Source organism: Pseudopipra pipra, chromosome 19 (assembly GCF_036250125.1).
Source record: "Pseudopipra pipra isolate bDixPip1 chromosome 19, bDixPip1.hap1, whole genome shotgun sequence".
NCBI classification, from domain to species: domain Eukaryota; kingdom Metazoa; phylum Chordata; class Aves; order Passeriformes; family Pipridae; genus Pseudopipra; species Pseudopipra pipra.
In genome coordinates, this window is record NC_087567.1 from 9040862 (window position 1) to 9064672 (window position 23811).

The following is a 23811-nucleotide window of genomic DNA, read 5'->3' on the forward strand; positions in this document are numbered from 1 at the left end:
GGGTTGACAGTTGGACTTGATGATCTTAAAGGCCTCTTCGAACCTTCATAATCCAACCTTCATAATCCTATGATTCTAATTTCCCTACTCGTTTCTTACTTTCAGAGCAGATCAGGCCAAAGTTATTTGGCATAGCCTTTGTCTTGACAAACTCACTGTTGACCCTGTGCTGCGCAATACCTTAAATAAATGCGAAAAAAACCCATCGTGCCCCTTTGAACCAAAAACCCAGTCCAGGTTCCTCTGAACCGATAAAAATAAACACAAAGTACTGAATCAAATGAAAGAAGCCGTAAAAAGAGTAAATTTAGAGTGCCTGGCAATGGCCCAGCGCTCAGCCACCTATTTATACAACAAAGCCACTTTTTCCTTGTACATATTGTTTGCTTTTTAAACTGATATAACTAATGGAGCTGCATAACACACGGGGTCCTGGCCATGCCATGTGCACACACCAGCTCTCTTTGATTGCGGGCAGGAGATGTAATTATCACCCAGAATCACAGAATACCCAGAGATGGAAGGGACTGACAAGGATCGAGTCCAATTCCTGGCCCTGCACAAGACACCCCAACAATCCCACCATGTACCTCAGAGCCTTGTCCTAATGATGACCTGACCTGCAAGCCTGAATACATAAAAAGATGCTAGAGCTGCAAACTGCACTGTAATTCCAGTTCTCCAATAGGTTTCTTTAGGGAGGCCTTGGCTTTCAAGCATTCAGGCTGAGAACAAGCAGACCACTGAACACACTGTGTGTGCCCTGGCATCCTGCTACATCATGGGAGAAGTTTTTCAGTTGCTGTACAAACGCTGCATGTGCTAGTTCCAAATTGGAGTTATTTAACATGAGTGTCTCCCCACTGGAAACAGGAAAAATGACCAAAAGAGGTGCTGAGGAGGGGCAGAGAGCCGAGCGTTCTGGAGCGCCCTCTGCTCCCGCCACCTCCCTCAGGAACCCACCTCAGCACCCCCTCAGTGCGGGGGGAGCTCTGATCGGGGGCCTGAGCTTTGATGTTTTTAATTTCCTCACAGCAACAGAGCGCTAGGGCAAACTACGAAAGAGGAAAGTACTACTGCTTCGGAAAAGGCAAAAAAAGCTGCCGCACACGCCGGGGGGCGGCGCCAGACCACCAAACCCCCTCACGGCACCAGCTCGCACGCCCAACGCCCCTCAGCCCGCCCACTGCCCTCACGCGGCCCCGCCCACCCTCGCGCACAGCAGCACCCGGATCAGCACGTGACCACAGATTCCAACCCTATTGGAGAACACGAGGAGGGCGGGGCCGGCCGCTCTATAAAGGGGAACGCGGGGGGTGCTCGGCCTCTTTTCCTCCTGCGGCAGAGGAGGTGAGCACAGCAGTGGGTTTGGGGGCGGGCGGGTCAGGCCGGGCTGGGCCGCAGTGATGTCTCTTGACACGTGTTAGACTGCTGATATACGTGAAGCAAAACCTACTACTGAGCGCCCCGGCTGCGCCGACCCCCACGGGACGGCCAGGGTGAGGCGCGTGTGTAACCTCCCCTTTACCCTCTGTGTCTTGCAGGGCCCGTGCGGAGATCGGGATCGGCGGTAAATAAAGCTGTGTGCCCCAAATCGTGTCCGGCTGGTTCTTCCCGCGCGGTCCCGCACTGCTTTTGACCCGGCGGTGCCCGCTCGGCGCCGCCGGCCAAGCAGCGGTGCTACAGCGAAGGCTTGTTCATAACTGGGGCCGCTCGGCATCTCCCGGGCGGCGCTTTTAAAAACAAGTGACATTTGCGTGCCAGAGCCGCCCTGTGGCACCCCTGCGGGGACACACGGCTCGGGGAGGGGTGTACAAACCCTGCTGTCCTTCTGGATGGAGCCCATTCCCTGCTGGAGAGGGCGGTGCCAGCGAAAGCAGATCCGGGTCACTGTCACCGTTCAAGGCGACTTCACCCAAAATAGCCCGGGGCAGGAATTTTTTCCTGTGGTAGTTCAGGTTTTAGCTGGAAAAGGGACTTGGAAAAACTAACCTGAGTCCTGGGATGCCTGCCAAGCTGTTGCAGGAGTAAAGCAGCTGGGTGAATATGCAGGAGACACACATCCAGGGCTGGGGGTCCTTCATGCACACAGAAAAAAACCCAACTTGAAATAAAATAGGAATTTGACTCCTGCAGCTATTTAAAGGGCCTGTGTTTTTTCCATCTGTTAATACTGGTGCTAAGGGTATCCTGCAGACAGTGGAGATGTACAGTGTTTTCTGTAAATATATAACTACTCTGATGTCACGATTGGACACAAAATAGTAGCAGCAGAGTCCAGGCAGACTGTAAAAGATGATCAAGCTCACAGAGGCTCTTGAAGTTACCAGAATTGCAGACCCCCTCCTTAATTGCTGGTAATCCTTTCAAGGCTTTCACAACTATGATTTTAAAGCACGTGCCTCATACGGTAACTAACTACTGTGATTAAATTTAGTTTAAGGACAGTAAAATTAAATTTAGGCTTTTAAAGCTATAACAGTCTCAGCACTGGTTACCCCTGGAATCATGATAATCACCAAGTACATGTATATATAAAAAAGTCTGCAAGCACATGGCACACTCAGCAAACTGCCTTTCTAATGAAGTTTTTGGAACAACTTGCACAGGATCATGGCTAAGTGCTGTAGAAATAAAATTTAACTGAATTGTTGGACATGGGATAAATTTATTTAATAAAACAAAGCAAGCAGATTGTAGTTACCCACAGTTTATGAAGTGCAATATGACAATCTCGTGTAATAAGTCTAAATCTGTTTACACATTAGTGCATCTAGTCCTTTGACTTAAGTTATTGCACATAGAAATTAACTCATAGAAAAGACCTGTGTAACAAGACATGCAGACTTCATGAAAGGCAAATAATGCCTACAGAATCAGCAAACCCCAGAATATACACAGCCTGGAATGGTCAAGGAGGAGTTCAGGTAACAAATATAACCTACTAATATTTCAATTAAAGGTAACCAAAATAGGTGTTCAAATATAGAATTAATTTTAAATATATTAAATGCTAATTTTCTTTTTTTTTATGTTTCAGGCAAGGTGCTGTTTAAAAAACCTTCAATATAATAGCTTCATTTAGAGATGGTAAATCATCAAGTTATACATGGAAATTTTGATTTACATCAAATGTGACAACACAACGTACAAAAAAGTTCTTAAAAAATTCTAAAAAAAAAAAAAGAAAAGCAAATCATGTTATAAAAGGAGAGCCAAAACTCACCTTCTTTGTAAACTAAAACGTTTTCTGACATCCATGAACAGTTGGCAACACTGAGCATCAGAAAAATATTACATGTGTTAAAGAGTGGATATGTAGTGTTCAAATTTTGCATTTACTGCATACATTTAGCCTTGAATCATTACACCTGACTGAAATAAAAGGCAGTTTCCCCTTCCCCCTTAGTTTTGGCCATTAATTAGCAGAAAGAGTCTTTACTCATGATCAGCTCGAACAACTGCAACGCTTGAATTCCTAAAAAACAATGCACGGGGGTCAAAATCTGTCAGCCACAGCTGTTCCCACAAACACCAAGGGATCTGATGTCTGGGGCTGTAACAGGAGGATTTGGGCCCATGCTTTGGGTGTAAACACAGTGCAATGGAAAAGACTCACAGCAACAAACTCCTCAGAAAGAACTCGGTGTTTCGTTGTAGCAAGAGGCTCTAAGCACAGTAAGGTAACTACTCCTGGTAATGTGCAGTGTTGGCATTTTGTGTGTGTGCTCATGTCTTGAGAAACATTCAGAATTAATCAGGAACCAAGGTGATTGTACCTCACTATAAGGCGGCTTGCTGTGGTTTGGTCTCATGGCTTTACCAACTTTTTTCCTCCTCGTTTTACAAAGATCTGACAGTCCCACCTTCACTGATAGTTGTGTTTTATGGCTACTTGCTTCCCAAAAAAAGCACAGGTTCTGTATGAAAAAAAGTAATATGTATATACCCCATTGAATCACAATATTACCTATACATCCAATTTACATTCTTTTATCCTGAAAGCGTTTCATATTTCGATTGCTTGACACAAGCTATTGACTGCAGAAGTGAAAGAACATAAAACAGTTCATTCTACACCTCCAACTGCCTGAGAAAGAAAAAATATTCTTCCAGTTTTATAAATTCATTCCTTATTTAGGATTTTTTCCCCATTTGGCACGCAGTTCCTTTGCTGCCAAACAACTTTTCAATGCTTTAATGCACATTAACAGAGCACGAAAACAGAAGCTGAACAAAAGGTGCGTCAACGAGCTCCTTGATCTATTACATTTCAGTTCCTCCTCCCTCCCCCAAAGAACAGGTCATTTCAGCCTCCCAGTTAAAATCCTGATGGCAGCCAGTACAAAAATAAATCAACAGCTTAATGGAATGGAACTTCGTGGAGCTGAAGTACACGGGAACAATAACCAGGCAAGTGAGCACAAAGGTATGGGCACAGTCCTGGGGAGGGGGGGAAAGTGGCACAAGTTAAGGATGAGAACTACAGCACAGTTTATAAACCCATGAGAATAACTTTTATAATACTGTAAACTGCAAGAGTCTTCACATGTCATGGTTGATCAGAGGCCTCCGTGCTCAGATCTTGAGGGCACGTGGACGAGCGGGGATCCATGGCTGAGTGCATTAAAGGAATATAAACATCATCCATGTTTGGCATGACAAAGATTTTCTGTGAAAAAGACACAATTAAATCAATAAACTTCATATGTCACTTGAAACCTTAGGTTTTCCAATTTGTTTAGTTAAAAAATGCAACAAACTTCCAGACGAAAGATTCTCGAGTTCAGCATTGTCCCAGTCAGTGCAGTGCCCATTCAGGCCATTTGGTTGTGTTACACTTGTAAATGAAGCTCAGAAATATCAGTATCTTTGCAAATTCCATTAAATTAAAAAGGTACTACAGAAAAAAATCACCACCTTTCCCCACTGTTGCTGTCTCAGCTCTTACCTATGTACTTTCACACTGCACTTTTAGTGAAATAAGTGGTTTTGACTTCTGGTCGATTGTACAGTTGGGGTCCAGAATCCATCTGGTCAGTCTTCCCATCCTACATGTATTTGGAGGTTTTTTCCTATTTTACACTACAGTCAATGTAATTATTAAAAATTGTTTTCAATGAAGTAGTGACAGAACACTTTAGTACCTCTCTTAGTATCTGTTCTTCATTTTTGAAAACAGCTGGGTGCTCTTATCATCTAAGAACACCTAGGATCACGGTTTTATTTGAGTACTACAAATTCTATCATGGTACCTATTTCAAACAAATTGCTTATTATCTCTAAAATTATTCTGACCAGTGCTAAAATAGATTTCCACCCAGGCCTACACACAGTCTTGAGACCATCACAGAAGGCAGTTTCACCTTCATCTGTCCCACGAATGGGAGCAGCAGAGGACACCAACTAACTTCAAATCAAATAGTTCAAAACTATCATCAGTGAAATGAGGATGTAAAGGAAACACACCTGGAACTCCTGCTCCAGTTTCCTTGCTATCCAGTCTGTCACATGAACCAGAGTCACTTCTCTCTCTCCAAGTTTTGGCCGTGCTTTTAACTCCAGGTAGGGAGGCCTTCGGAAGCCGTACCTTGGGAGAGAGCACAGAGCAGGTTTTAGTACAGACACTCCAACAAAGCAAATATTTAAATGTGTAGCTCAATTTCCTCCTAATAGCAATTCCTACCTCATTTACAACTAGTCTGTTCTCTTCCAGAACCCACTTCAGCCAGACTTTACCTTCTTTCTCATCTGCAATCCCTTCAATAGCACAACCTGCAACTAAGTTCTCTTACCATATTCTGTCAGTGGGTGGAGGTGGAATGTTAATCACTAGTGTTCCTCTGCACTCCTGGACTTCAACTGTTAGCAGCAATGGAGTATTGGAGACCTCTTCAATTTTCTTCTTAATAAACTCAGTCTCTGTTGCTTTCTGAAAGTATTTTGACTTGGTAATTTTATCCACAATTCTCATGAGCTTACTTGTCCGAGATCCTCCAACATACCTTCAGACAGAGAATAGAAAAAAAGACTGTAAGGTAATTTTCTTAAACTACTAAAACAGCCATGGATTTTCTATTAAACCATTACACTTTGATGTAAAAATTCTAAACAGATGCATGACCAAGCAGCACCTACAGAGCCTGCACCCAATAGCTGTGTTCTGCCAGCTACAAGTGTCTGGCAGAAATTCTGCTCAGGCTGAACACTCCTTCCCACATGGCATTGGAAACACAACATTTTTTAAAACTGCAAATACACTTCCATCACTTATGCCAGCAAGCTGGCATGGGAAATGACACCTTGTCTACTACCATTCCAACAAAACTGTTGAGACACTGATGCACCAAGACAGGCACAAATCATCAGCTTAGAAGGCCCAGCTACCATGTCTAATTATTTAACAGTGTGTGCTGAACAGAAAGGTTTTCATTTTAAGGTACTGTAGCCTTTACGAGTATAAAGGTGTTGACAAAGAAGAGGAAAACAGTTTTAGCAGTGGGTGGAATGATATTCCAAAATGGTTAACTATGCCTGCAAGAAGAGGGCTTTTCCTGGCAAACATGTCAGGCATTCCTGGCTTCTAAAACAGATTCTTTAAGGGCTGAATATGTCTTTTCTCACCCCTATCTCATGTTGGAAATATACACTCCAAGAATAGCATATTTGGTATTTTCCACACACTATATCATAGCTAATTATGGCTCCTGATGTTTTATGTACCAGAGATAACCTTCCTAAGGAAATGACATTTTCCTGTTGGGGGGGGGAAACCAAAAGCCCCCACATTCTTACACAGACTTTTACAGTTTTCTCCTTAGCACAACACAAGGCAAGAAACTCCTCAGCTGATATAAAAAGGGTGAATTAATTTCAACTTTTGGATTTTATACTAGCTGTATTTTTACCCAGAGAAAGTAGTTACTCTCTCATCAGGTCATCAGATTCTATAGTGGTAGTAATGCAGATTCTTTCAGTATTCTACATAAAAATTCTTCATTCTCTCTTTGTCCTCTTGATAAAGAGCTCTCTATATGATCTATGAATTTTTAGAAGATATGATATGCATCAAATGCAATAATTTCTACAACTCTTCACGTAAGTTTTCAAAAGTGTACAGGAATAAAACTGAGGAAACTCCCTGGAACATTTTGAATAAGTCATGAGTCTTCTGGTACATTCACTGTAAAAATCAGGGTTGTGTTCAGTCATAGGAAACACTGTGATTGTCTGAGACATTTCTGGCTGACTACAGCTTTCTCACTGCATAGCACAATTGCAATCAGATGCAGAAAGCCAAAAATCAGAACAGCAGCCAAAACAAGGAATGACGTGGCAACGCTGATGTTGGGAAACATCCTTTGAAACTCGTGCACAGCATCAGAGGGCAGTATTGCACAGCCCAGACACTCAGAGAGCTCCAGAAATAAAATAAAAAAAACCCAACACCAACTAGAAAAAAAGCCAGCAACACAAAACTGAGAAGAAAGCAAGGCTTGAGAACAGTTGTTTCCTTTAAGAAAAGAACACACTGGAAATGGGTGTACCACTGCATACAGTGTTTCGAGTTCACACACAAAATCCTGTTCCTGGCTCTGCTACCAGGCAGGACATGCTGGGGAAGGTCCCCAGAGGTGCTCTGGCCCCATGACTTGGCTCTCATGGTGAAGAGCCTGGGAGGTGGCTGGTGGAGCCCAGGACAGGTCCCTGGGCAGTGAGCAGTGCTCCCAGGCCAGGTCCCTGGGCAGTGAGCAGTGCTCCCAGGACAGGTCCCTAGTGAGCAGTGCTCCCAGGACAGGTCCCTAGTGAGCAGTGCTCCCAGCACAGGTCCCTGGGCAGGGAGCAGTGCTCCCAGCACAGCACAGCACCCAGCACAGCAGCTCCCTTTGTTGGCAGCACGTGGCTCCACTGCTGCTCTTTGCTCTGCAGTTGTGTTTGCTTCCCTGCCGGGATATCCTCACACTCTGTGGGGCACAGAGCACTCCAGGATTGAGCAAGGTATTGGGTCTGTGGGGGAGGGAAGGATTAAAGAGCTCACCCTTCTGCTCCTGGAGTCATCTGCTTCTCTCCTGCCGGCTCAGGAGCATCATCTTCCTCTGAAGAGCCGGCGCTGGAGGATTCCTCATCGCTGTCTGCAAGACAATATGCCCTTGGCCTGAAACTGAAACAATGCAATTCCCAGGTCAAATGTAATATCCTGAAATAGCTTTTCATCCTGTACAGCTTTGGCTGACATTACACGACTCTGAACTATCCCCTCCTCTGTTTTGTAAGCACTATCTGAAAGAACAAAACCAAAACCACTCTGAAGCCAGACTTGGCAGAACTACATTCAAACCAGAAAATCTGTTTTCCCCAGTGGAAGATAATCCTGCATGAAAGAGGTTGGCAGGGTGGTGGCTGTTCTACATATTGAAATCAAATGTGGAGATTATTCGAAATTATTATTTTTTGAAAAAAATAATTTGGAAAAAAAATTTCAATTTCGAATTGAAAGCATCTCTGCTGCTGCTCGTGGCTTTCCATGGGTTGAGCAGAACGGAGGCTGGACAGGTAAAACAACCTTTGAATGTCATGGGGGAAGAGTAAAGTAATAAAATCAAACAAGGGCAGCTCTTAGGGTACAAAATACCACCTGGTAGTAACTAATTCCTAGACTTAAACCTGTAGAAGAATTTAGGTACAATCACAGGAAAAATTTCAAATCTTTTAAACGGATTAAAATGAGGGAAGGATACAGTGGATACACTTCAGTATGAACAGATCTCTACTGAAAGCAAGAGCCTAAAACAGTTACACAACACAAGCTTCAAAAGCATAGGGCTTTAGCCCTGGGGACTATACCCAGTCCTGTAATTCTCTACAGCATGTTCAGAATACAGTTTATAGCTGTGTCTTCTTTCTTTGTGTGCATGTGTGTGTTCTTGGAAGTGTATTTGAAGCATTTAATAACCTCACACAGGGCATGGACTGAGGCTACTGCCTGATATTCTGTACACAGAACAAACTGGTGGTTGCTGCATGAAGTCCTAATGAAAAAGGACAGCTCAATGCAGCTCCCAGTGCACAGGACTCCTTCCCAACCGGAGAGTAACCCCAGGACCTCTCTACACTGCAGAATTTCCTACCCAGGGTATGGAATCAGAACTGCAAACCTCTTCTTACCCAGAGCTGTATTTTGTACCTGCAGAGAGTGAAGGCACACAGCAAACTGAGCCACCTCCCCAGGGACTGGGGGGTGGTGGATGGTTCCTGTCACTGGCCCAAATAGCAACCCTGGAGCTGGTTCTCAGGGAGAAAATCACGTTTTTAGGTCAGACTCAAACTACATGTTTTCTACCAGGGTGTGACCTCGCTTCACTTTCCTGTGCAGGCTGTACCACCCAGCTCAAAGCATGCCCAGAGCATTCTCAGGGCTCTCAAAGGTGTCACCTTAAACAAGGTGTTTTATTTCCTAGTTAAAGGTGCCTCACAAGCACCGACCGGCTCAGACCTCAGGATTTCCTCGCATTAAACAAAGCAACAATAAATAAGCTTGAGTGAGATTTCAGGGGCTCTCTGCATACAATGGACCATTTATATGGACACAAACATTGGCAGAATAAACCCACTTTGGAGCTACAGTATTGTTCCCGTGCAGATTGCACAATATTTTATGAATTGCCATTTGTCAGCTTGTTTTTATGTGGTCCAACACAGCCAAAAGGACTGATGGGGTGAGAGGCTGTGGTAAATTTGGGTTAACCTGCCTGAGTTTGCCTCATCTCCTGTATGGCAGAACCTTGTGCTGTATTAATTTTAGGAAATTGGCAATTAAATAGTTTCCCACCCTCTTTGAGAGCTCTATTTTCTTGAGAGGGCATTATCAAACTTATCTCAGGATGTCTCACTTCTGTTTCAAACAGTAAGTGCAACACAGACCCGTTTGTCTCCCTTTACACTGACAACATCCACGACAGTTAAAGCCCAGAGCTGTTTCCCCCTCCCTCCTGGGTGCCTCTCTTACACCAGTTTGTGGTTACTGCCTCTCAAGAGATGGTTTGTTCTGGGCTCTTGAGGGACACAAATGAGTGTCAGCAACCAACATTCCTCACTTACAACATGATCATGGATGCAAACACATGCAGAACAGTTTGTCACAGCAACTGCCAACTGATAATTAAAAAAGGGAGTAAAATTAAAATTAGCTAACACAATGGAAAGCACAGATGAGAATCAAACTGTTCTGTACTTCTCAGTCTTTGCTTATTTTTTTATAATATCCACTGTATTGAAGGGAAAAAACCAATCAAAAACCCCTCATTTAAACTAGAACACATTAGGCTGCTCTTTATGTAAAGCTGGTACCTGGCCCTGAGGTTTGAAACATCCCAGCCCCGAGCAGGGAGCAGAGCAGTTAATGCTGATACCTCCAAGCAATCGGTTGCTTGGCTACAGGCACTTCCATCTGCCTTGCTGGGGGCCCATTGCTCAGCCAGCAGCAAACTGGTTTTTAAATATGAAATCAATGCGTTCACTAATTATTTCTGAGGCCATTTCTGCACTGAGCAGATATGAAAATGCACAGAGAAAATCCTGAAGGGATGGGGGAAGGAAAGTAAGAATTTGATTTGTATAGACATTTCCTTATCCATCCCCCGTTTTTTTTGCGGGGGGGGCAGGATTAAAGGGATTTTGAAAAATTTGCACCTACCAGTTACACTGATGTAAATTCAGAAATATTTATTTCAAGCAGTGACAATGGGAATCTGGGTCGATTTTAAATCCTCTGAATTTCTACCACCAGTGTATGAGATCATTCAGCCATTAGTTTTTTTTCACATTTATTTTCTTGTCATGACTGCACTGAAATATAGGGTTGCTGTAAGTATTACCTCAAGATATCTCAGAATAAATGGGCAGAGCTATGACATGAGCATACAAAGCATCCAGTATCTTCATTGTGAAAGACCACAACATTTTATTCATAGCTAAACAAATGGCCAGATTTAGAGACTATTTTCTCGATTTGTGCACACTAAATCAGAGACCACTTACTGTCCAGGGAGTGCAGATTTCTTAAGTACAAAGAGAACACAGCACAAAAAGAATGAACACTCCTGATGGGAGGGATATCTGACAGGTGTCATTCACCAGGTTAATACAAATGGACAGATTGATGACACTCAAAAATTCCAACAACATCACAAAAATGAGAGGGAAGGCACAAATACAAGAGAGGTAAGTTACTGATAGTGTTTTTTAATTAGTTTATCTACATAAGGCATTTCACTTAGACATAGCAGGGAAACAGAAGTGGGCTATGAGGAAAAATAGAGACTAAAGCAGTGGTGTGATTACTCCCATGGTGCAATAAAGCTATTGAAAAAGTCTCTACTTAACAATTACAGCCTATTTACCTTCCCCATTGTTTACTCCATGGTTTACAGCTGTAGCTGTGCCATGCTGTAGTAGCCTGTTACACGTGTCTACCTCCATTTCTGCATGTGTGTATCTCCAGTATTCAAGCTTTACTGTCTAAGACCCCAAATCAAGCCTAAGACAAACCTAAATTTTAGTTGCTGCACATTTAAAATCCTACTAAAATATATAAAAAAATAGTTGTATCACAAAAGCCTTTTATTAAGATGATTATCAACGGTGCAATCAAACATTAAAGCTGCACAGAAAGGCCACGTTCTACACTCACGTGTATGAAACCCCCCCAGCTCCTTTCATGCAGAGCCAGAGCTGCTCAGACACAAGGAAAATCCCACTTTTTCACAATGAAAGCTCCAGCTTGGTTCCATCACTGCCATCCCTTACCCTTCTCTGCCGATCTCACCAACTTTAAGGGCTTCACCAAGAGGCTCTTTACCAAGTTTGGTCAAGTTCATCTTGGTCTCCAGGGTCATTAGAAAAGATCCATTGTAGGACATTTCCAAATCAACCCACAGTCCTAAAATAAACAACACAAAGATGTCACTTTAAGAACAATCACAAACCAGGCTTTCTCTTCATATTAAGCTCATGGAACAAAGTTAGATGTAAATCAAAGCCACTCTGAAAAACAGCAATCTAAAGAGAAGGAGTGTGATTTACACACACCTAAACTGCTTAAGAGATCTGAAATGAGATAAAGAACACAGAATACAATCAGGGATTCACTTCAAAACTATTTACAGCATTGCTGCAAGCCATACAGTAATGGGGACACTCCTCTACTGACGCTGTCCAAACAAAGCACAACTTGAAATCCCAGAGCAATATTGCTTGTGTCACATCACAACCTGCTGCCTCCTGTTTTGCCAGTGGTGGATTGAAGGAGTCTGACAAGGTTCCCTCAGTAACTGAGCTACAGGCATTCTTTCATTACTCACAGCAAACAGGGTCATTACTTTGACAACTCTAGATGTGCAGTATTACATCAAATCCTATTGTTGTGCAGAATATTCACCAAAAGAATTGTCTTGGGAATAGCTGCAAGATTAGGTCCTGCCTCTTGAGTGACCCCCTGCAGCCCATGGACTAAACAAAGCTGGAGGTATTTGTGATTCAGATACTAGAAATCAGATGCCAATAAACACAGATTATGCATCTTCCTTTTCCAGACATTGCAGCTGCACAAAACCAGTACCTGGCACATCAACCACTGACACCTTCTACTCTCATTTACTTATTCAGAAGCAATTAATGATAATTACTCTTTGGGTTTGATTCATCTACAAAAGTGACATTTTTTTAGTTAAAGAACTACTGTTTTCTGCAAAAACATGTCAGAAAAACAGCACTGTCCCTAATCCCACCATTTCTGTTTACAGAAATACAGGCAGCTCCCAAAGGCCAGGTCACTGACCCTCTGTGAGGTTCCATGCTGGAAGCAGGATGAAGGCAAGCTGGTGCTTTACTAACCCAAATCACTCTCTTCCCTCACACAGTGTTTCTAACACTGTTCTACAACCAAACACAACAACTCAAACACAAGCTTATATATATATTTTTTCTCTTTACAATGACAAAGCAGCAGTAAGATCATGAGAAACAAGGAAAACCAGCTAAACAGACCTTTTGGATAATCAATGAGTTGGCACAATTCAGTCATCAATGTTGTTTTAACAGCAGATCAAATTAAGCAAAGGATGCCATTACTGAGAGGGAAAATTCCTTCTGGCCAGAAAAGGTTCATACGCATTTTCCAGAGGGAAAAGGGGAGGGAGAGGAGGGAGAGGGAGTGAAGAGTTGGGCAGATGGTACAATTTATTCAGAATTTTCTGGTTCCCTAGCCCTGAGAGAATTACAGTAATGCTACAGCATATGCTGTCACCCAAATAGGACTGTATTAACACAAACAAGATTTTTTTTCTAACATTGCCTGTTAACAAATGGAGTTACTTAGAGAAGTCATATAATAAAAAATATTTTCCTTGTAATCAAGCACGGGTTAAAAAAACCTCTGGATGCAACAAAGCACTTCTCAATTAGTAACTGCATTTTAAAGCCTCACAAAAGGCTCAAATGGCTCAAAAATACCTCAAATGACTGAATGTCTCAAACACTTAAAAAACCCAAAAACCTCAGAAATGTTCATTCTGGATACTGCCCCGAAATTTTAGGGCTTTTTCCCCCCATATTCCCCAATAAACCAAGTGGTTTATCATAGGTCAACTTACCAACAAATGCATTTATCCTTATGAGAACAAGCATTTCCAATTATCATACCCTTATTTAAGTCCTTTTAAGTATAATTACACAACAAGTTATTTCAGTAATTATTCACTGCAAGCTCTTAGAAACTAAGAGTTCACATGTCATCCAACAGGGTGGAAGAAGTTACAAGAATTAGCAATTCTCCCATAAATGCTTCCTTGTCACAATTTAAGTGAACAACAGACTGAAGGAGTTAATTGATCTCATTGCTGTTTCAGCAATTAATGGAAGCCAAGTCTCCTAAATCCCATCTCATGACTTAGAATTCCAGCCTTTGGTTACAACTGCAGTTATGAGAACAGAGAAAGGAATTCAAGAAATGTTTAAATCCAGGCAAAGGGGAAACACTCTGACAAGAAGCCTGAAACGAAGGCTTGTTTAAAAAGAAACCATGAAACCACTTGGCAAGCATCACAAATGTAACAAGTTTAAAACGTTTTTTGTTCTGTAACACAAAATAAAATTTGTACCAACAGTGAAGTCACTTTGCTGCTGGGAACACAGGAGGATTTCATCAGTACTTGGAGAACCTGCTGTCCCACGCAGGGAGCATATGACAAGCAGCAGCAATATGTGTTAGTTCCCTAAATACTGATTGCACTCCAGCTTATTCCATCTATTCAGTTTTTATTTCTCTTAAAAAGACACATTTTCTTCCTCGTGACAGCAAAAAACACTTTGCTCTTTTCAAACATGCTTTGTTTATAAAGCTCAGTGGCAAACACACTTTCCAGAAGTTGAGAGCAAAGTACCCCGTGTTTTATAGATAAAGCTTTTCCCCAAAGACTTGCACGTCTCAAGGAGATAAGGGCAAACAATAGCATTTGGGTACATAACTAATGTTATGTATGGCCAAGAGGATTTTAGTAATTCCCCAAAGTCTGTTTTGTTCTCAGTTTTATGAGGGAAAGGTTAGTGCTCACTCACCCCATGCTTTCAGTCAGTGATCTGAGTGGCACAGAGCTCATTATCTACTCAAACTTTGCTCTGTCCATGGCTGTTATTGTTCCAAATATGCTACCGAGACTTGAAGTTTGGCTCATTGCTGGCCTGTAATTTAGAACCTCTCCAGAGGGTTTTAACACTTGTACCAAGTATCTTCATTAAACCCTTACCATCTCACTACCAATCTACTGGTTTTAGTCCCATTTAGAAATTATCTTGGTAACTTCACCTAAGAGCTGAAAGAGCAGTTTAAAACAAAAATAAGCTGCTTGCCATGCAATCCACAGCTGCACCACAACAGGTACTCCAAGGAAGTATTTCCCTTTATGCCAATTAGAAATTTCTCCACCTTGAGTGGAGAAACTCAGACACAATCTAAAATTAAAAACTGCTCTGATTATGTCTTAGAGAAAAGACAGCATCTAGCTCTCCTCAGTATGTGGAATAAATACTTTTAAAGCTAAAAAGCATCATCCCAAGTTTTTCTGTCTCGTGAGACTACTTAAGTGACATGAGGATCCTCAAATATACTCCTGTGACCATATGCAAGCCAGAAAGAACAGAAAACAAACAGTTATGATTCATAAAGCAGCAATATGAAAGTGATTCAGCTTTAAAAAAAAAAATCCATATTTAATAGTAAGGACATAAAATGATGTTGTATTTTGAAGTCTATTTTCAAAGCAACACTGTATTCTTGTTTTCCAAGTTATTATATTTTCTGAATCCCTGTTTTCAGAACAGGGGAACTTCTCTTGGGGAGCTAAACCTGTTTTGTGCTATGGTACAGAATCAGATCTGTCTCAAGATGTGCAATGCTCTCTGCAGTCCATGGCAGAGGATCAGATATGTGTCAGCATCTCTGTTGCATGCAAATTTTAGTTTAGTTCAGTAGTTATTGCCTATGGAAAGACATGATCACACTTTCATAGCTACAGAATTACTTTAGACCAAGCCTCACATAGAGACCCCTCAGTATCTCCTCAGCTCTTATTAAATGTATTTTCCTCTGATTAAAACATCCACAAGATAACCAGAGCAAAATCCTGTTCTCCACAGGTAAAAAGGCAGGAACCTGGCAAAACCAGAAAAGGAAGCTTGTATTTTACCTCTGTGATCAATAGAAGGTTTGAAGGCCTGAAGGATCTTGGGCACTGCTATCCCCATGTCCAGCTCAGTCAGAGTCAGCTCATTCATGAAGTAGGGCAGCTGAAAGGACAGGAGATCAAAAATCAAATACATGTTATGGAACCAAACATTCATTTCCTGAGAGAGGAAAGGAAAACTTAAAGGAATGGACTGAGCTGAAGTGCCACCAGTGAAAGAACACACATAATTGCACATATTTCTTCCAATTCTAGAATTTCACAGTTATCAGTTTCAAAATAATTTAGGGAGAGATTTGGCATCTGAACTTGGAATGCTTTTAAAACTATACTGAAGTTTGAATGCTGACCTTAAACCTCCAGCATGCTTTTTAGTCAAAGCATGTAAAAAGCTCAGGAACGAAGTGTAAATCCTATTTCACTGTGAATAAAAAACAAAGACTCCTTTGAATTTTAAATTCAGGCACGTATTTTATCGTTGCAGTTGTATCAACGTCTCGGCCACTTTTTATTTTTGACAAATTCTTTCCCAGCACATTGACTTGTAAATCTGTATCACAGTCTTGGAATAACAGAGGCACAGAATCATGATGGTTTGGGTAGTTATTTACTTAAATTTCTAATTCATGGGAAATCTATCTTCTGTAAACAGACAGTGCTTTAACCCATTAAAATATATCCATTTCCAGTCTTTCCACTGAAAATGTTTCCAGTGAGGTGTTTGGGTCTCCTGCTGTCACAACTGTGGGAACAGGGCAGAATTGGGTTACTGCTCAGTTCCTAAAGCACAAGAACACTATCTCACAGCTGGTGCTGGCAGCTACATTCCAGAGCTTTTGTCAGCAAGAAAAACATCTTCCTTTGCCTTTAGGAACAGGCAACCTCCTCCCCAAATACCAGGAGCTGAACAGGCCTGTGATTACCTTCTGCTGCTCAGAAGGGTTATAGAATGCAAGGGGAAGGCACAGGAGTCACTCAAAAGCACCTTCTGAGCTCGTGCAGCTCATGGAAGCTGCATCCTGGCACTCCACACACAGCTCTTCCCAGGACTGTTACTGCCACTGACCTGTCCTGCAAGCAGGGCATGTCTGAGGTACACAGGAACACACTGGAACTGTGGCTCCCTTATCTCCTCCACCTTAAAAGCAATCTCCCATTTCCCAAAGCAGGTTTCATCATTTATAAGCAGTTCTATTTATCCCTGAAGTACATACAATAATACTTCTACTTTTCACATAAAAACCCGACAGACACAAATAGTTCATCCAGCTGTAGCTCATTTCAAAGTGAAGCAGCCAAGTTAACATGCTGAGATCCATGTGAGACTGAACTGGAATTCTGCATCACATTTATTGACTTGTCTTTTACATGTAAGTGTGAAGTAAGTCTTTCTTGTACTGTTTTAAAACTCAAAGACTGTTTGTTTCATTTCTCTCACAAGGAGTGTGTAGGGCAAATCTCCAGATTAGGTACCTTTATTTTGCTTAATTTCATTTGGATCTTCTTTGACACTAGATCAGACCAATACTTTTCTCCTAAAAAATCCCAAAATATTCTTCCAAGCAGAGCATTCACCCAGGCCTCCTGTTCTTCCTCTTCAGCTTCCTCATGGGCATCTGGCAACTGGAAAACACAGAGCAAGTTATTGAGTCCTATAAATTCTATAAACTAAGGACAGAAAAGGCCTGTTTTGCACTGGAAGTTCAGTGTTGGAGCCCAGGTCAGCTCAGAACACAAAATGCTCAGCAGAGAGAGCAGCTTTACAAACACATCAGCTGTGCTGCCACGGGCCTGTCATCATCCTGACATGTAGCAGAGGGAACGAGACCACACAGATATAGATTGACCTCTGGCAATGAAATGAGAAAGCTGTATGTAATTTAACCCCTGGCAGAAAAGGCAGATAAACCCAGAGCAGGCAGATTTATAAATGTGTCTGCAGCAGAGATACTTTCTCTTCCCAGTCAGATCTCTACTCTTCCTTTGATTTATCAAAAATTGGAAAGCAAGACCCCATCTTACATCCTTAAATCCAGTTCAGAAACATCACAAACAGACAATAAACAAACACAGTGCAGGGAAACACTCTGCCTTTCAATGTTTGTAAACAGGATTCAGGAAACTATTGTTCCCTCTGCTGCATTAAAGGTTTTGTTTACAATCTAAGAGGATTATGTCTTGGTTTACTTGAGAACCATCTCGAAACACCTGGAAATATCATAATATTACACATTCAGATGCTGCATCACTGCAGAAGCAAAGGCAGCTGAAATAACTTTGGGTGTGTACACACACTACCATGTATTGCATTAAAACCAGGAGGTTTCCATGAAAGAAAACACAACACATTGAATGTCTCTCAAGTGCCTGCAGCGACAGAGGAATTCACCACCTTTCATTATTCCAGGCAGAGCTCCCAAAGCCAGCAGAAAAGCAGTGCTTTCTAAGACAGGCAGGTAGATGCTACAGTTCTGAACATCATTTCTTGGCAGTGCCTGCTCCCCAAGGCTGCAGCCTCCTGCTGCCAGAACTGCTGGGTGAGGAGGTTCTGCTGTGACGCAGGTTTTCCTGCCAGCTCTGCTCATCTATTTATAGAAGGATTTCTGACACGTGCCACATCCAGCAGAGAATTCCTCACTGCTTCAGGGGCTGTTGGGGGCTAGAATATCTGCTTTCCTGGGGGACCACAAGTTGTGTTTATTTGTATGCTATGCCACGGCCTCCTGCTCCTTTCTGGACATTGCATGAAAGTCTGGAAACCAAGATGCATGAGAGGAATTCCATTTTTAAATGAATGGTTATCAGACTTAACATTAAGGACCCATTTATTAAGAGTGTTGTACTGAATATTAAGGTTCTGTTTACTGAGAGTGATTCAACTGCACTCCAGGAGGCCAAGGGATTAGTAGGAGCTGCAGACATTGTTACTGGTGTATCCTCTGGAGGACAAGCATTACCTTTTTCACAGCTGTAGGGCTGCTGTCTGCACTGAGCACTGGGCTACCTGAAGGGCTTTTCTTTTCCTGTGGAACACACTTTGCCATATAAATGTTGTAGTCCAGGAGCATTTTCTGCCTCATGTTGCCAGCCAGGTCCTTGTGCTTGGGCTGGGCTGTGATTTCCTCTGCATTCCCCTTGCTGCTGCTCCGGCTGTGCGTGAGAGCTCCGGGCTGACTGTCAGCTCTGCTGTGTGCTGCCAGGATCCCTGAATTAAAAGGAATAATACCCATTTAACAGAGAATAAATCTGACAGCCATATAGCAGAGTGTAGGATCAAACACTAAAGGAATTAAGTTGTTTTGCAGATATAATTTATTCTGAAAAAAACCCCAACATTCAGAGTAGTGCTTTCTCATTTTGAAGGCTCAAAGTAAATCCCACTCCTGTGTGCTCAGGTGGTCCTAAACCCAAATGAGCCAATCCTTGGGGTGATTCAGCACTCAGCAGGATGTGGGACTGGAGGAGTCAGCTGATCAATAGCATATTTAAATATGGACACTCACATATGTACAACACATGGCAGAATTCCCAACAGCCCTGCTGGGAATGCCTAAAATAAAAGTCAGGTGATTAAAATGTACCTATGACTAAACTTTTTTTTCCTAATCTAATTATAGGCTGTTACAATTAAAAGTACTATCAAAAGCACTTTTAGAATTTTAATTAGCCCTTAATTTTGCATTTGCATTTCAAGAAGTTATATGCCAGAAATAATGATGTTAACTAATTTTTTAAAAGCTTCTCAGAGAAGAAAGACAGAAAAGTATGAGTCATTCAGGTTTAAAATTATATCAGAGGATGGTTTTAAATTAATTTTTCAAACATTTGATCAATACTATGGACTAACACATTTGGTGGTTTAGATATATATATATTCAGATAGATAGATATATTAGTGCAGGACTTCATAAACAAAAAAATGTGTTTTCTTATGACACTAATCCATGAGAAAGCTCTTTATCATTTACAGGAGATTAGAGTGGAAGGAAGGATGGAGGAGGAAAGATGGGTAGTAAGAGATGAGTCTAATAGTGCAAATGTTGATGAGAAACAAGTAGTTTGAACAATTCATCCTTACAAATACTACAGGAGTTATTACAGTCACTGAAAAATAGTGCATTCATATAAAATAGTTTAAAAATAGTAACAGTTGAAGGCATACAGCCAAGTATACAGCCAAGAGAGGGAAAGGCAGGGTGGGAAGGTGGGAATGAGAGGCCAAGATAAGGAGCAGAGGAGTGTCCTGGGTATTACTTGCCTGTAAAGATCACTGTGGTTCACCAAAACATAACTTTGGGTTGTTTCTTTTACCAGACTCTTACACCAGAACACAAAGTGTGAGTACCTGACTTGCTCGCACACAGACTCGGTGGCTTCTTCGCTTCAGACCTCAGCCTCGAGGCGAGGAGGAACCTGCGGAACCACTCCTCCTTCTCCCTGCCTGTCCTCCCGAAGAGATAAAGCACTTGATCCTTTTGGCTACTGCACTTTGCCCCATCCTGAGGTTTCTTGGATTCTTCACTGTTTGAGTCCACTTTTTCAGCAGAAGACTTTTCCTCTGCGTTCTCCTTCTCAGTCTGGGCCTTAGCCATGAAATCCTCCTGTTTAGCGAGTTCAATGCAAATTGGGTATTTCTTATTCCAAATTCGTTTCCGTGCCAGACTCTTGGGAACCAGGGAAATCTGAAGGATAAATGAAAGGGTTAAATTAACTTATTTTTTTTCAGTTGTATCCTCTATGTTTTGATACTCACACAGGAATGCAAGAGATACAGATCCCACACTGGATCTGCTGGGTTTAATTGACTCAGCATTGCTGGTGGATGTCCAACCCACTGCTATCACCAGGTCTTTGGTGACAGCCATGGCCTCGGAATTAAAACAAAGGCCATTTGAGCAGCTTATACAATCATGTGGATTAGAAACTCTGTTTTCATTGAGGAGATCTTATTCTCATAGATACAGAGAAAAACCAAAAAACCAAGAACCTTGTTTCTGTGAGCACGGGGTAGATAATGAGAGTCTAAACTGTGTTTTAAACTCAGCTTTTCAGGCCCATCTCATGAAATTGAGCATTAGGAGTCCTTTCCCATAAGGACTCAAGGGAATGGAGGAAGGTTTTCCTCACTGTCACCACGGTCCCTCTGTCCCTTTCCCCTCGACACTCAACTGAAGCCTGGTTTCCTCCCACATCTGCACTGCCAAGGCCCCCGATTGCTGCAGCACATTAAGAAAATCCATTCTGTTAATAATGAGCTATTGATGTATTACTTAATACAATGACAATGGAATCAACTTCATGTGGCAACTCTTCACAGACTTGAGGGAGGCAAACAACACATAGTGAAACTGCCCCAGCATTACTGTTAATGTTCCAACTGCAAAAATCCCCATCTCCTTCCCTGGACAGTGGGGACCTACAGCAAGTCATGGCTTTCCAGCCACCTCTTGCTCTCCCCTTTCACATTCCCATACAATGTATGTTCCCCCACTGAGTGAAAAGCAAATGTTGTCTGAGCTGCCTTGGGATAGAGACAACCACCAAAGATGATGAATTTTGGTGTAACCCTCAGAACAGTCCTGCAGTAATCTCGTGTGTGGGGAACGAGTCTCTGAGCTCCCATGAGTTACCTTCTGCTCTGAACTGACAGAGAAGAACCATGTTTTTCCCTTATTGTATAAATATGGGCTTTTTTCTAAATCCTGCTCCATCTTCCTCCCCAGTACAACCTTTTGCAAGTTAGTCACGACAAGAGTTTTGTTTACATAACGACAGAACATGAAAATAGAGGAGCAGAAAAAAAATTTCAAGGTTAAAAAGAGGTTGCAAAGTGTTCTTCGCTAAAATCAGGTATAAATAAGGCACACTCACCCTGCTCTCTGTCAGTTCATAAATCTTCTGGCTGACATAGGTGACGTCAGGCTTTGGCTCATTGTACAGAGCTCTTCTAGAAATGTTTTTATTGGGTTTGGAGAGTCGCAAGGTGCTTCCTTCGAGCCTCACGTACACAGAGTGAGTCAATGTGGCATGGTATGTTTCTGGATCATAATTATAAATTTCATTCATCCATCCCTAGAGAAGAAAACACTTGTTAACAGGCTTTTAAGCTGTTGGAAAACCAAGGACAGCATGTACATAAAAGTTTTAAATTCTTATCCAAGCTTTTGCCGAAGTTATTTCACTTACTGCAGGAACAGAAGAGGCAGTAAATGCCCCAAATGAGGTGGCACTGACCTGACAGAGCATGAGATGAGGACGGTGTGTCAAGCACACAATTGTTTTGTATATGTAGCACAGGGTGCTCTCACCTCATCCCCATGAACCACAGTGGGATGTGCAGGATGCTGGGAAGAGCCACCAGGCAGGCACAGGAGAGCTGTGCAGCTGTGCAGCTCCCAGCAAGCACAGGCATCCTAATCACCAACAGCCAAGGCAGAGCAAACAGTCTGTCTGCTTACAGGCAGCTCTGACATTTCAATCACCCACAATTTAGGGCTCAGTGGAAGACCACAATGGAGTTTGCTTTCATGCACCATCACCGTTGGAGATCGTTTAACGTGTTGTGTAACGGCCCTGCTACAACACAGGAGTCTTACACGTGGATTAAATTCAATTAATTTCTGCACAATGAAAGAAAGAGCAAACAAACCAGCCAGCCCTGCTGGAACAGGCCTGTAAGTGCTGGCTCTGACCACGATGTTACTCCTGTCTCTGACATCTGATTACAGAAATGCAAGATGATAAATGGGGCAGAAGACAATAGTCATTCAAGGGAGAGAAGTTTCCCTTCTCCTAACCTGCCACACAACATGCTTTGATAATTGCTTCCACCTGCACATCAGAACCTTAAATTCAGCACACTCAACATTCATCAATGTCAACAGCAAGTAAAATGGCACCTTTACCAACACCTGGTTGAGCACAGTGGGGAAAGGGGGGAGAGCACCCCAGTATTCCTCAAAACAATAAGTTGTAACTATCTTATACAAAACAACCCAGAGATTACTGCCACATTTCAAATTATTAAAGTTTCCACCCACCCACAGAAATGTAAAATTTATTTGAATGCTCATTTTCTTCAGTGCCATAATTCCTTACAGCAGACAGCACACACTTTCTTAGGTGCCATAGTAACAGTGCTATCTGTGTTTTGCTTACTCCACCATCTAGCTCCAGTTTCACTACAAACCCTGAAAAACCTAGATAAATTAGCATTTCTTTTATGTTCAGGAAAGATTAAGTCATTCATCTTTGCTCAGCTCCAAAGCAGATTACCTCTTTTATTAACAGAAATCAGGGCATACTCTTTGAAGCAGCTTTATGTTTGGGTTTTTTGCTTACACTGGGTTCTATACCACTACCATACAGGAAGCAGAATGCACAAGGCAGAGGTTTCTATAAGCCACCAAGCTCTGCACAGCAGGGACGATGCATTTTTGAGCACATCCCGTCTCCTTCCTAGAAATTATTAAGCCAAGACATCTTTGAGCAGACAGCAATTAATTTTCAGCCAGGAACTCCAGCTGGACTTACTGAAGCACAAGGACATCACATGAGTTGCCCAAAGCCATCAGGAGCCGTTCACTCTGTGTGGAGCTGGAATATCCATATGGCCCCCAGATCTTTGGAGCAACTCCCACCTGCCCCCGGATCAGAACTCGGAGTTATTTCTAGCTCAGACACCACAGTCTGGAGCCTGCAGATGGGCAAATGTACAGATGGACCTTTGCTGCCTCAGAAGTTTATTGCCTCCTTCTGCAAGGCAGTTCAGCCAAACACCACACCAGCTGGCACAGGGAGAAAGGGCTCCTTGGAAAGTGGATCTCTGTAGGAGGCTTAGCCACGAGCCCTTTTTCTAACTCCAATAAGCTGTGATATTATTCAGGAGGAGGGTTGGAAACTCTGGGGTACGTGTGGAACCCAAAACCTGATGTTCCTTTAATGTCCTGCTTGACATGGAACTGGCTGGAGTTTTCCAACACATCATTCTCTCAACTGCCATGTGCCATAGTAAGGAGTAATAATCCCTCCTGCTTTTCTGATCCCTACCATGTGCCCGGGCTTTCCTCTTCAA

General features: G+C 42.4%; 2 protein-coding genes, 1 long non-coding RNA gene and 2 other non-coding genes across 6 annotated transcripts in view; 3 read left to right on the forward strand and 2 right to left on the reverse strand.

Moving 5' to 3' along the window:
- ERN1 (endoplasmic reticulum to nucleus signaling 1) overlaps positions 1–1753 on the reverse strand; it is a 32284-nt gene extending 30531 nt beyond the window's left edge. The window contains exon 1 of the mRNA XM_064676370.1: positions 1529–1753. Within this exon, the coding sequence (XP_064532440.1) occupies positions 1529–1753 (225 nt within the window). The remainder of the gene's footprint in view (positions 1–1528) is intronic.
- On the forward strand, positions 85–3191 carry LOC135424807 (uncharacterized). Its single transcript, XR_010435364.1, has 2 exons — positions 85–1350; positions 1545–3191. It is a non-coding gene; the product is annotated as an uncharacterized LOC135424807 (long non-coding RNA).
- Positions 1401–1464, forward strand: LOC135424835 (small nucleolar RNA SNORD104). Its single transcript, XR_010435380.1, has one exon. It is a non-coding gene; the product is annotated as a small nucleolar RNA SNORD104 (small nucleolar RNA).
- On the forward strand, positions 1627–1755 carry LOC135424837 (small nucleolar RNA SNORA76). Its single transcript, XR_010435382.1, has one exon. It is a non-coding gene; the product is annotated as a small nucleolar RNA SNORA76 (small nucleolar RNA).
- TEX2 (testis expressed 2) overlaps positions 2649–23811 on the reverse strand; it is a 44079-nt gene continuing 22916 nt past the window's right edge. For both annotated transcript variants that reach the window (XM_064676371.1, XM_064676372.1), the window contains exons 3-12: positions 21609–21809; positions 20083–20419; positions 18695–18942; positions 17211–17360; positions 15741–15840; positions 11806–11938; positions 8039–8161; positions 5796–6005; positions 5470–5590; positions 2649–4672 (exon numbers count right to left, since the gene is read on the reverse strand). In XM_064676371.1, coding sequence (XP_064532441.1) covers positions 4553–4672; positions 5470–5590; positions 5796–6005; positions 8039–8161; positions 11806–11938; positions 15741–15840; positions 17211–17360; positions 18695–18942; positions 20083–20419; positions 21609–21809 — 1743 coding nt within the window. In that variant the 3' untranslated portion in view covers positions 2649–4552. The remainder of the gene's footprint in view (positions 4673–5469; positions 5591–5795; positions 6006–8038; positions 8162–11805; positions 11939–15740; positions 15841–17210; positions 17361–18694; positions 18943–20082; positions 20420–21608; positions 21810–23811) is intronic.